The 13,590-nt window shown below is 52.7% G+C and overlaps 2 protein-coding genes across 9 annotated transcripts in view; one reads left to right on the plus strand and one right to left on the minus strand.

Annotated features, from left to right (window-relative positions):
- ATP6V1G1 (ATPase H+ transporting V1 subunit G1) overlaps positions 1-13,590 on the minus strand; it is a 307,353-nt gene that overhangs the window by 116,590 nt on the left and 177,173 nt on the right. The gene's annotated exons all lie outside the window — the stretch shown is intronic.
- WHRN (whirlin) overlaps positions 1-13,590 on the plus strand; it is a 103,506-nt gene that overhangs the window by 24,961 nt on the left and 64,955 nt on the right. For all 4 annotated transcript variants that reach the window (XM_050760988.1, XM_050760989.1, XM_050760991.1 and 1 more), the window contains 2 exons: positions 2,181-2,399; positions 12,906-13,031. In XM_050760988.1, coding sequence (XP_050616945.1) covers positions 2,181-2,399; positions 12,906-13,031 — 345 coding nt within the window. The remainder of the gene's footprint in view (positions 1-2,180; positions 2,400-12,905; positions 13,032-13,590) is intronic.

Genomic DNA, 13,590 nt, shown 5'->3' on the forward strand with positions numbered 1-13,590 from the left:
TTAATTTCTCACAGTTCTGGAGTCCAGAAGTCTGTGATCAGGGCGTCATTGTTCTCAGGTTCTGGTGAGGGCCCACTTTCAGAGTTGAAAACTTCCATCTTCTCATTGAGTCCCCACATGGAAGACAGACCAGAACTCTCTCTCTCTTCCCACAAAGCTACTGATCGCATCGTGAGGTTCCCACCATCATGGCGTCATCTAAGTCCAGTTACCCCCAAAGGCCTCATCTCCAAAGTACCATCACATTGAGGATAGGGCTTCGGCATATGGATCTGGAGGGAAACACATCCAATCCCTAACACAGGCTGTGTTTATTATTATTATTATTTTTTTTTTTTTTTGAGACGGAGTCTGGCTCTGTCGCCCGGGCTGGAGTGCAGTGGCCGGATCTCAGCTCACTGCAAGCTCCGCCCCCGGGTTTACGCCATTCTCCTGCCTCAGCCTCCCGAGCTGGGACTACAGGCGCCTGCCGCCTCGCCCGGCTAGTTTTTTTTTTTTTTTTTTTTTTTTTTTTTTTTTTTTGTATTTTTTAGTAGAGACGGGGTTTCACCGTGTTCGCCAGGATGGTCTCGATCTCCTGACCTAGTGATCCGCCCGTCTCGGCCTCCCAAAGTGCTGGGATTACAGGCTTGAGCCACCGCGCCCGGCCGCTGTGTTTATTATTAATCCTAGTGCTTAGTGAGTGTCTCCTTGGGTCAATGTCTTCATCTCAGCTGCAGGCGCCTTGTGGTAAAGCAATATGGCAGACCTCAGATTCCACCCCAGGCTGTAGAGTTTGGGCTTACCTCTCCTCACGGTGGTTCCATCTGGAGACTGGGAAATGTACAATAAAGGTGGTGTTCCACACTCAGAATTAGTTGCTATAAAAAAGGAACTTCTTTTTTTTTTTTTTTACATGGAGTCTCGCTCTGTCACCCAGGCTGGAGTGCAGTGGCGCGATCTCGGCTCACTGCAACCTCCACCACCCGGGTTCAAGCGGTTCTCTTGCCTCAGCCTGCCGAGTAGCTGGGATTATAGGTGCCCGCCACCACGCCCAGTTAACTTTTGTATTTTTAGTAGAGACAGGATTTTGCCATGTTGGCCAGGGTGGTTTTGAACTCCTGGTCTCAGGTGATCTGCCTGCCTCGGCCTCCCGAAGTGCTGGGATTACAGGCGTGAGCCACCATGCCCAGCTGAGAAAGGAACTTCTTACTGTGTGGGCAGGCAGTTTCCCTCCATTTCTTCATCTGACAAATGAGATCCCCCTTCCCCTCTGCGATCCCCCTCCCCCATTGGATTTCATTAGGATTTCCTGAGATAATGCATATCAGGTGCAGTGCAGAGTGGCCGACACATACAAGCCCTTTATAAATGTTAAGCATTGCTATTACCATTGCTTTTATTTGTCGACCCTCTCGCTTGGTATTTTATCAGGGTCCCCAAGATGACACCCGGGTTCAGTGATTCTCTAGAAAGGCTAACAGGATTCAGCTTACGGTTGTACCTGTGGCTAGGGTTTACTACATCCAAAGGACACAGAGCAAAATGAGCACGGGGAAAAGGTGTGTTGGGCAGAGTCCAGAGGAGACCAGGCACAGGCTTCCACGGGTCCCCTCCCTGTGAGTTCCACAGAACACACTAATTCCTCCAGCATCGAATGGTGACAAGGCTGTGGAATGTTGCCTATCAGGGGAGCTCGTTAGAGAGCACTCACAGTTTTTATTGGGGGCTGGTGACATAGACCCTGTCTGCTTGTCCCCAACTTCCAGACTCCCAGGAGGAAAGCAGGTTAAGCATAAACCATACTGTTTACACACCGTCTAAGCACATGAGCCACATTTCTCATTTAGGGAATGGTGGGACACTCCCCAAATCCAAGTTCCCAGATGCCAGCCAAAGGCCAGCCTTGCAAACAAGCCCTCATGAGGATAGCAGTCTCAGGCCTGCGATGCCAACTCCTCTGCAGAGGTCTCCTAATATATCATATTTCTTGTATTTGGACCACTTCAGGATAGAGGTGGGACAGATGTTCTTGTTTTCATAGGACAAAATCGAGGGCTAGAGAAGGAAAGGGACTTCAGGGCTGGCCTCTCCTTCCACGTGGGGCTCCTGAGAAAAACCAAGGTCTGGACCAGGGGAGGGTGTTCCTCCACACCCCCGGCAACTCCCTTCCTCTAACCTGTGTGTCCCTCTCTCCCTAGGCTCTGAAGGGCTCCAAGAAACTGGTGCTGTCTGTGTACTCAGCAGGGCGCATCCCTGGGGGCTACGTCACCAACCACATCTACACCTGGGTGGACCCGCAGGGCCGCAGCATCTCCCCGCCCTCGGGCCTGCCCCAGCCCCACGGCGGTGCCCTGAGGCAGCAGGAGGGTGACCGGAGGAGCACCCTGCACCTCCTGCAAGGAGGGGATGAGAAAAAGGTGAGTGGGGTGGGGAAAGGAGGCCAGCCTCTCAACGCCGTATTCTCCCTCCAAACCCAGAACAGCAAAGCTGCTTGGAGGCTGCAAGAAGAGGCTAGTTCCGTCCAGGCTCTGTCTTCCCTCAGAGTCCATACCGAAGGGTGGTGGCTTTTCTTCGGTTTTCTTTTTGGCCTGTGTAGTGTATGTTATGATACAGGCTAAGCTGCCACAATAAAAGCGCTCAAATACTGGGATTTATTGATTGATTGGTTTATTTATTTACTTGGAGACAGAGTCTCACTCTGTCGCCCAGGCTGGAATGCAGTCGCACAATCTTGGCTCGATGCAACCTCTGCCTCCAGGGTTCAAGCAATTCTTATGCCTCATCCTCCCGAGTAGCTGGGATTACAGGTGTGCACCACCATGCCCGGCTGAATACTGTTATTTAAACGAGAGTTTTTTTCTCTGTCATGTAACAGAATAGAGGAACAGTCTCATCTGGGGGACAGTTCTGCTCCAGGACTTATCCTGGGACCCAGACTCCCTCCATCTTCCATCCCCCAGGGTGTTGCCCCTTCCCGTGGTTGAAGCTGGGCCACATTAAGTCCCCTTTCTAGTTCCCAGGAAAGGGGAAGAGAGGCGTCTCTTTAATTTCAAGATGACCAAACTTCCCACTGGCCTAGACCCAGGTACATGGCCACACATAGCTGCCAGGACTGTGGCCAGGAGTGCTGCTCCACAGGGAATCTTGTGCAGTGTGGATCTTGGGCGTAAGTCACAGAAACCAGCTCTGGCCATTTTACAGAGCAGGGGTGTACTGGAAGGATAGGGGCAGTCCCAGAGTTGAAGCCGAGAATCTCAGGGTGCAGCCTGCAGGAGGGGGATGTCCAACATTCCGTTCTCAGTGTCCTTCCCCTGAAGATTCTTAATGAGGGAGTACCTCACGGGCTGGCAGGGATGTCTGGGGACTTTGATTGACAAGACCACCGAGACTGTAGCCAGTGGGAGAGGGGTGGTTGCCCAAAGCACTGCGGGGTGTTCTAACTTGCAGAAGGGGGCAGGGATACCAATAGACATCCCGTGTGGAGCCCTCCTTCCCCCAGACCTGGACTGTTTCTTGAAACACAGGAAGGCTGAAATGGTCCCTGATGTCCTACCCTTCTCTTTGGCTGTTGTTTGTATTGCACCCCTTGGTTACTCCTGGAACCAAGAACGAAGCTCCTGCAGGCAGCTCCCTGGTGTGTAGGAGCTTGACACTGACTGCCAGGAGGCTACATGGCTTGGGGCTCTGGGCCAAGCGCCTTCCCTCTGGAGACTCTTTCTCAGCTCTCCTTTTCCTGTCGATAAGACTGTAACATTTATTTAATGTGTTTTGTGTTCTTTGCTCAAACGTCAATATGCAGGACGCGGCAGAGATCACAGCAGCTTCTATTGGAGGTGAGCGGCAGCAGGTAGCTTGTTGGTATGCGCCGCAGCAGCCCGGGCCGCATCGAGATTGCCGGGGCTGGGTGGGCTTGTACCCCCTCCCCACCAGGGAACTTGTTCTCTGACAATCTTGAGAGAATGCTGCCAGTGGTATTGAGTCATGGTCAAGGGCAGCTGTCTAGTGTTGGGCACAGAACTCGCTTTTTCTTTTTCTCAGTCCCTTTCCTGTGCAGGGCATGGGGCGAGTGGAGCTTATCACTGATGGAGAGCCCTTGCGTGCCCAGCCCTGTGCTCACGGTGTCTTCCTGAGTCCTCCTCGCAGCCACACTGGGGGCAGGTGTCACTATCCCCGTTTTACAGATGAGGAACCTGAGGCTCAGCACTGTGGCAACCATGACCCAGCCAGCAAGTCTCCCAGTGTTTGCTGAGCACCTGGGTGCCTGACGATGTTATGGGAGGCGAGAATAAAGCAGTGGCCAAGGGTGCTGGGGCCCTGCTCTTGGGAAGCATCTAGCGTTTGGAGGTGGTGGGAAGAGTGAGACAATAATCCCGAAATGAGCACCAGTGAGCAAGATAAGATAAGTGAGACAGTGCAAACTGATGGGAGGAAGTGAAACCAGGAGCCGGGCAGGAGAGTGCGAGGGAGGGAGGGGCTGTTTTGGATGAGGCGGTCAGGAAGGACTTCTCTGAGGAGATGGCTTCTGAGCTGAGACCTAGAGAGAGAGAAGGAGCTGCAGCGTGCCATTCGGGGACTGAAAATCCCAAGCAGCAAGGACAGCACGTGCAAAGGCCCTGAAGTAAGACTGAGGCCAGCGTCTGCAAGGATTGGGCAGATGGGAGTGTGGGGATTAGGTAAGGTGCCTCTGGGAGTCTTACAGTAACTGATATAAGAATGTGGGGCTGGGCACAGTGGCTCACACCTGTAATCCCAGCTCTTTGGGAGGCGGAGGCAGGAGGATTGCTTGAGCCCAGGAGTTCGAGATCAGCCTGGGCAACATAGTGAGACCCTGTCTCCACAAGTAATTAAAAAAAAAAAAAAAAACTAACAGGGTGTGATGGCATGTGTCTTTGGTCCCAGCTACTTGGGAGGCCGCGATAGGAGGATCATCTGAGTGCAGGAGGTCCACTGAGCTGTAATTGCCCCATTGTACTCTAGCCTGAGCGATAGAGTGAGCTCCTGTCTCAAGAATAAAATAATGCAGAGGTGGAGGCTGCATGAATCATACTCCAGGGAGGACCCAGATACCGAAGGAGGCAGGAGACACCCTGAACCATCCCAGAGAAAGGCCGTCCCAGATTCCACAGCCCCAGACTGGTGCATCTACCCTCCTCCATGTTCCTCCTCTTCCTGACGCAGCGTGGAAACCCCATTTCCTTATTGGGAAGGGGCGTGGGCTGATGTTTCTGGATTCCTGGCTGCTGGATCCTGGGGAAGGTACCTGGTGGAGTCTGATTCTCTTCTCTCCAGCAGCCTGGTCCCATCTTCTGATAGTCCAAAAAGCCGCGACCGGAGTCTTGGACTCATAACCATACACCTCTCAGAAAGTGGGTTCTTGGGGCAATAGTGACATAAAAATCACACATGTAGCCAAGTTACCCCTGAAAATCCTTATGCCGTCCCCTGGAGCTGGTTATAGTTTTATAGCCCTTTTCAGGAGTGTCCTTCTCTGTGTTGTGGTATGAGACCTGTCCTGTGAGGCTGAAGACAAAGTGCAGAGGGAAGAACAGATGTAGTGCTCAGGGAGTCAGGCGTGGCCGCTCTTAAGTCACTGTCAAATCCTCAGAAGTGAACGGGGCAGGGTGCAGAGCGCTCACTGTATGGCTTCCCATTTTGTTCTAACCCGCAGCCTCTATAGCTCTCATAAATTAGAATTGATTTGTCATGGGGGACTAAGTAGGATAGTGTCAGTGTGGCAGGGATGGTAAGACCTTGGGTGCCAGGCTGCCTAGGTTCAAACCTTGGTTCTGCCTCTTGCTTTTAATTTTTTTGGATATATATACCCCAAAGTGGAATTGCTGGAGCATCTGGTAGTTGTGTTTTTAATTTTTGGAGGAACCACCCTGCTACTTTCCCTATTGTCTGTACCATGTTACATTCCCACCAACAGTGCACCAGGGTTCCTCTTCCTCCACATCCTGGCCAGCACCTGTTGTTCTGTTGTTTTGTTAGTAGCTGTCCTCGTGGGTGTCAGGCAGCATGAGTTTCTTCCTGATCTGTCTTCACTTTGGGCCTTTATGTGATGCCTTAGCAATGTGCTGACAGTGCTGAAGGTCACAGCAGGGACAGGGTGGTGTTCAGGGGCAAGGTCAGTTCTGCCTCTTTTTAAGTTCTTGTTCCTAACCATTCCCCTATTTCACGTCCCCAGTGTGAGGAGGCAGGTTTGTGGAACAGGACTTGTTCTGGCACATTACATAAGGTATAAATGTGATACATGCCCTCTGAAAGGGACAAGGAGAGTGCTGTGGTGTGCAGAGAAGGGAGGTTCTGCACACCAGAGAAATCGGGGAAGGCTTCCTGGAGGAGGCAGCATTTTAGGTTTGGACATGTGGCAGTGGAAGGGAAGGGTGACCCAGACGGAGGGAACAACATGACAATATCCAGAGGTTAGAGAGAGCAAGAAGGGTCCTAAGTGATTCCTTTGGCTGTGAAACAAGGTTGGAGAAGTAGAATGGAGTTAGCTCCTGCAGGCTGAGATGCTGGGCTGGGAATGTGTGTGGGTGGGGGACACTTTTTTTTCTGCAGACAACGGAGACTTGCTGGGCATTCTCTTAGCTGGTGAGGGAAGAAGGGCAAAATCAATTTCAGGTATGCAAAGACCTTTAGCAAGACCATGAAAAAGGTGTGCAAAGCTCGTTTTCAAGAGAGGTGAGAGTGGCTAAGTAAAAACACAAAGAACTTCTGGAGCCAGTAATGATGTTTCTTGTTTTAGTCAAGATGAACTTCAAAGGTGGAAAATGAACCTTGGCGGAAGGTTCCAGTACTCTGCTAGCATTCCCTCCTGTGTGCATATTCAGGATGAGAGTTTTCCTGAGTTGAGTGGGGTGAACTCATTTCTTTGAAATGGCTTGAAATGAAGGATAGTTTGAATCAGCTTACAGGACTAGGGGTGGCAGGAGAGAAGGAAAGAAGACCCAGAGGAGGAGGCTGCATCAGGATGGGAGAGCGAGTGTGTTGCCGTGGAGTCTCTGGGGTGGAGGGAATAAGCACGCTGTTTCTAGACCCTCCTCCGAGGCAGGTGCCTTCCCTTCTCCTCTGTGCCTCCTACAGGCTTGACTATCCAGTGTGAGCTGCAGGACTGATCACCTGTTCTTGGGTTCTGACTGTGAACGTGTCATGGCTCAGCCTAGGGCCCTTGCAGAGCATCCAGCAGAAACTCACAGATGGGCTTTCAGAAGGCGGCCTGCATCTCAAAGAGATGGAGTTGTTAATGTGGTGATGAACCAGTATCCAGAGTGATGGAAGCACAGCTTCCCAGGCGTTTATCTCTTCACTGCAGTTTTCAGATTTCACGGTGGTTTTGTAGAATCATTTGACTGGTAGGCCAGTCCTATAAAATACTTACAGATAGTGTCATTCCTCCCGTTTTCCAGATAAGAAAATGGAGGTCTGGAGAGCCTGCATGAATTATCCCAGCTCATACAGCTAGAGAGTGGCTGGGACAGGTGAGGCTCACATCTCAGGCTTATGCCTGGTCCCTTCAGTGTCCCCTGGCTCTGGCTCTTTGGGTCCGGCCCTCGCACAGCCACAATGCTGGCTCAGCTCCCCCAAGGAGAGACAGCAGAGCCTGCCTGCCCCACAGCACCAGTCATCTTGGTCAGCATCTGGAATCTGCTCGGGGGAATGATGCGGGCAGGAACAGCTATTTGTAGAACTCAGATGCCTCTCTCACCCCTTCCTGGTCATTTGCCCACGAGCTTTATTGAGAACCTCCTAAGTCTTATTCCACTGCAGTGTCCCTGTCCCACGGCCCCCTACTCTGCAGTGAGCAGTTAGACTGAGCTGCAGCAGAAGCAGCCGCTCCACCAAGCTCATATGTCTCCAGCAGCCACAGAAACAAGATGGGACCTGCCCTTCGGCTCAGGCTGCTACAACCCTAGAATACAAGGAGCAGGGGCTTTGGGCTCAGCAGCACTGGGTTTGAAGCTTGTTTTTCAAACTTCCTGACTGTGTGACCTTGGACAAGCCACTTAACCTTGGATGAGTCACTTAAGCTTCCCCATCCATGATTGGAGGATGGTCACGCCAGCCATGTGAGGCTGTTTCAAGGATTAGTAATCAAGGCTCATACGCACAGAGCACAGTGCCTGGTCATAGTAATGAATTCCAGCAACAACCATCAGTTACTGAATGCCGACTAGGTACTAGTCTTTTCCCCCAAAATATGTACCGAGTACCTATAATGGGCCTGCTGTGCATACTGGGGATACAGCAGTGAACAGACAAAGAATAGACAACACCTTGGCCACCGTCAAGGGCTGACACTCTAGTGTGTTGTGGGGGGACCGTGAGGGGCATTAAAAGAAACAATATACAGTCTATTGTAAAATGAGGGAGAACCAAGCAAGGAAAGGGCATGGGAGGGTGGTGTATGCGTCGGGCAGTGTTAGAGAAGGGGCAGGGAAGGCCTAACTAAGAAGGTGACAAAAGAAAGGGTCTCAAGCTGACGAGGAAGTGATCGTACATGGATCCATCCTGTCTGAGGCGGCTGGAGCCCTCAGGCAGATGAACAGGGCCTCTTGAGGAGCAGCAGCGAGACCTACGGGATTACAGAGGAGCGAGGCAGCAGGCACGGGCAACCAGGCGGAGTCTGGGGACTTTGCTCTGAGTGAGTTGGATGCCATGGCGCAGCTTTGAGCAGAGGAGGGACCTGGTGCATATGAGGTTCCAGCCAGACTGTCCAGGCTACTGGATGGAGGGTACATGGCAGGAGCAAGGGTGGAAGTGGGGAGCCCATGCAACCTCATCCTCACAACAGCCCTGGATGGTGCTATCAGTTAGGGGTGAGTCCCTCCTTCCTCCTGTTGTTGACTCTTGCCTTGGGCTCATTGCTTCACAGCTGCAAGATGGCAGCCACTGCTCCTGCCATCACAGTCTCTCACAACTGTGCCCAAAGCAGAGTGGGTGGAGGGAGCAGGAGGGCCTTCTCTTCCTGTGTTCCTGTCTTTTCAGAGTGGAGAGTCTTACCCAGAATCCCATAGCAGACATCCTCTTGGCCAAAACTGGCCCAGAACTACCTACATCCATTCCAGTCCCTGGTAGAGGAGAATGGGTAGCCTAGACTGGTGTCATCTCCTGGAGCTGCTCCAGTTGCCTCCTGGACATAGTTGAGGCTCCATGCAAGGCAGGAAGAGGGAGGGCTGCTGGCTTGGCCACGGGCAGTGCTGGCTCCAGGCAGGTCGCACAATTCTCATTTTATAGACTGGGCAACTGAAGATCCGAGAAGCAACAGGGCTTATCCCAAGGGTGCCCAAGAGTGAGGGGGCAGAACCAGGACTTGAACTCAGGCCCATGAGAGGCAGTGTGGTGCATTGGTTAAATGCCCAGGCACTGCAGGCAGGCCAAGCGGCTGAGTCTGTGAATCTTAGCCCCATCATTTCACCCCTCAGAGTTGAGCCTCAGTTTCCTCATCTGGGAAGTGGGTATAACAACAAACCCATAGAGGAGGAATGAGCATTCAATGAGGTAATGCATGTAAAGTGCTGAGCTCTGTGTCTGGGACATAGGAAACACTCAGTACATTTAGTGACCAATTTCGTGAGTTATTGTTCTATTAATATTATTAGCAGTAGTGTTATTTCCACTGGGCCAGGCCACCTCTCACAGCGTTGTTTGCTTTCCCATAGATGAACTCCGACTCATGCCAAATGCTGGTTGAATTTTCAGCAGGTGATTGAGGCAGATTACCCTGTGCTTGATAGAACTGTTCTTACAGTTCCGTGATAAAGACTCATTTTATTCCGATGTAAAGAATTTATGGGGAGGTGGCAGAGAGGTGGGGAGGTTTGTTTTCATCCTTAGTGTTCAGAGTGGGCTGCTGCAGACACAGGCTGCCATCTGCGTGTTCCTGGGCTTCGCTGCAAAGACGCCCAAGCTCCTCTCCGCTCTCTCCCTACCGGGATCTTCTTGTCCTGGAGCTGGAAGGGCCCCGGGGTGGGCGTGGCGGTGGGCTGGGATTGGGGGGGGGACTGACTGCAGGTCACCCAAGGAGCTGGGCTAGATCCTGGGTGTGTAGACCCCAAGCCGGCCTGGCTTGTTCCAAGTCCTTAAGGTGCAGCATGGAGGAAGGGGCTCTGCCAGGTGTGGCAGGAGTGGGGATCAAGGCAGGAGCTGCCTACTGTGTCCTCAGCCAGCCTCTCTGTTCGGTCCCTGATCTGAACCCCACCTTCCTCCTACATCACCACCATCATAAGACACACCACTTCTCATGGGAGATCTCTAGAAAGTCGCCCCTCTCCTGTTCCCTGTTTCTGGGAGTCTTCCTGCAGTCCACATTGGAGCCTGTCACTGTCCTGCTCATAGCCCAGCGTCTTAGCCTGGCTTGTGGCACCCTCACCAGTGAGGCGAATCTCAACCATTTTCCCGATTCTCCTGCCACACTCTGGCCATACAGGACCTGTGTGGTGACTCCAGGGGGCTGCGCACTGTCCTGTGTGTGGGCTTAGCACATGCCATTGCTTCTGGAATGACATCTTCCCTCTTCTGTCCCTGGCTGCCCCCCTACCCTGCCCCAGCCTTTAAGGCTCAGTGGTCACATTTCTGGGGAGCTCTGCCTTTGGCTGGGCTGCTGGGAATAGACTCTGAGACCAAGATTTGCCTGAAAAAGGTTTATAGGAGTATCCCCAAGTCTGAAGATGTCTACCTCCTCCTCTCTGGAACTTGTGAGTAGGACCTTATATAGCAAAAGGTATGCTGCAGATGTGAGTAAGTGATGGTCTTGACGTGGGGGATTGTCTGGGTGGGCCCCATATCATCACAAAGGTCCTTGTAAGATGGAATCAGGAGGTCAGAGAAAGGGAGATGTGATGGTAAAAGCAGAGAGCAACTGATTGGAAGATGCCGTGCTGCCAACCTTGAAGATAGAGGATGGGGCTGTGAACCAAGGAATGCAGGTGGCCCCTAGAAGCTGGAAGAGGCAAGGAAGTGGGTTCTCCTCTGGAGCCTCTAGGAGGAGTGTGGTCCTTTTGGCACACTTTACACTTCCAACCTCCCGAACTGTCAGATAACAAATCTGTGTTGCTCTTAGGCTGTGACTGTGGTGATTTGTTACGTTGGCAGCAGTAGCTGCAGTGGCTGCGACTGTTTCCTAACAGGACTTCTCATGTGTGCAACAGAACCAACAGTAGCTAATACTTATTGAGCATCTACTAGGGGTCAGAGAGTAGCCACATGCTCTCACTTGTCTCTTAATTTGATCCTCTTCATGGTAACCTTATAAGACAGGCAGATAAATTATTATCATCCTCATTTTCAGGTGAGGAGGCTGAGGCACAGAGAGGTTAAGTAACTTGCTCAAGGTCACACAGCTGTGCCCTCCCCTGGGAAGTTGGGACTTGAGTATCTTCTTCACCACCTCTTCTCAAGGTGGTTGAAAAATTCAATGAGATAACACATTTAAAGGGCACAGAACACTTGATAATTCTTAGATGAATAACTTCCAAAATAGAAATCTGGTTTGGATGGCTTTCCCTAATGAAATGTGCTCTTTCCTGGTGCCCGAAGGTCCCCCCACCGCTCCCTGTCCCATGGGCAGTCACATTGTGCTCTCTTTGAATCGCTTACCTGTCACTGTGTGTCTTGTCTCTGGGCTAGGTTTCAGCTATTCTGGTCTCCTGCCTTCTTTTCCATGAATTCTCCTTTCATACCCAAGACACACTTAACCTGCACGTTCCTGCAGCTTCCCTCATGGATTAGGAACCGTTCTAGAATCTGCCCGCAGCCACCCCGCTGTGCTCACGAGCCCCACCCTGTCCTCCAGCACCTGCTCTGGCCACTGCGACTCACCTCCTCCCAGATGGAGCTTGCTCTCCTGAGCACTGACATGAGCTGTCCCATGTCCCTGGAATGTTCCATTTCCCCTTCCCCCACTGGCTGACTCTCGCTCACCCTCCCATCTTATCAGAGACGCCACTTTCTCCAGGAAGCACCCCCCATGCCAGTCAGGACCATTGCCCCTTCTCTGCACCCACGTGACCCTTGAGCAGCTTTGTCACATGCTGCTCACATTGTACCGTGAAGGCCTGTCGACTGTACCACTAGACTGCAGGCCCCTCACGAGCAGGACTGTGTCTGTCTCATCTCCAAGCCCCAGCACTGGGACTGCATTTAGTGGGTACACCCTATGTATGTAGAGCCAGGGACCATCATGGTCCCTCAGGATGGATGGCTGAGCAGAAGATCCCCGGGGAGACAGCAGATGTCAGGAGAAATAGACCCCCTAGGTGACAGGAGACCCCTGGGGTGACAGGAGACCCCTGAGGTGATGGGAGACCCCTGGGGAGGTGGGAGACCCCTGAGATGACAGGAGACCCTTGAGGTGACAGGAGACTCCTGGGGAGGCAGGAGACCCCTGAGGTAACAGGAGACCCTTGAGGTGGCAGGAGATCCCTGGGGTGACAGAAGACCCCTGGGGTGACAGGAGACCTCTGGGGAAGCAGGGTGGTGGCTGCCCTGAGCCTGGCCTGAACCTTGATCCTAAGGAGGGAAGATGGAGCCTCATTGAGACCCCAGGGCGCAAACAGTCACCCCCTGACTGAAGCCTCAGGTGAACATGGCCACTGTGGCGTGAAGAACATGAGAGAAATGTCTAAGTAGTCTCGGGTGTTGGCCCTGAGGGGATCCCGGAGGCCACCTCTCTCAGCACCTTCCCCCCACTGCACTTGGAACTGTGACCAAGAGGGGGTGAGGGGCTTCCTCAAGGTCACCCATCAAGTCAGAGGCAGAGCTGGGGCAGGAACTGGAATGTTCTAGGGTATCTTCCAGGCCTTGGCCTGGGCCTCCTTGCCAGCCGGATAAGATGTGCTCTTCAGAGTACGAGAGGGGGCTCTGCAGCCTGAAGGTATGAGTCCCCCAGTCCCTCTAATGTTCTCCTCTCCCTCTGACAGGTGAACCTGGTGCTGGGGGACGGCCGGTCCCTGGGCCTCACGATCCGTGGGGGAGCTGAGTACGGCCTTGGCATTTACATCACTGGCGTGGACCCAGGCTCTGAAGCAGAAGGCAGCGGGCTCAAGGTGAGGGGAGGGCCCGAGGGAGGGAAAGCTCTGTGCATGGAGCTGTTTGCTGCTGATTTTAAATAGATCTCCAGCAGAGCAATCAGCACCCCACCTTGAGGACTGGTCCCAGCTGGGGAGCCCTCCTTGGCTGCTCTACCTCTAAATTCACAGCTCACAGCAGCAGCAGGGTGGCCGCCTACGCGGTGTGGGCAGCAGGCCAGCCCAAACTTGTTGTGCTGCTGTTTTGCAAACACTGCTGATGGCCTGTGATGGCCCTGACTTCAGGGTTTGTTAGGACATGTGGAGAGGGAAGAGGAGAGAAAGTGATGGGCTGGGTTGGGGATGCCCTGGGCAGCTTCAGGCCTGGCATTCAATCCGGACAACCAGCAGTTATCAAAATGATATTACTAGCTCCCATTTTAAAGAGGGCTAACTGTGTGCCCAGTGTCTGCGATCCACTTTACACATGCCATCTAGTTGACTCCTCACCCTACCCTGAGGGGGTAGGGTATTACTACCCACATTTTCCAGTTGGGGAAACTGAGACATACAGAGGTTAAACTGACCTGTCCAAGGC

Source organism: Macaca thibetana, chromosome 15, assembly GCF_024542745.1.
Source record: "Macaca thibetana thibetana isolate TM-01 chromosome 15, ASM2454274v1, whole genome shotgun sequence".
In the NCBI taxonomy this organism is placed as follows: domain Eukaryota; kingdom Metazoa; phylum Chordata; class Mammalia; order Primates; family Cercopithecidae; genus Macaca; species Macaca thibetana.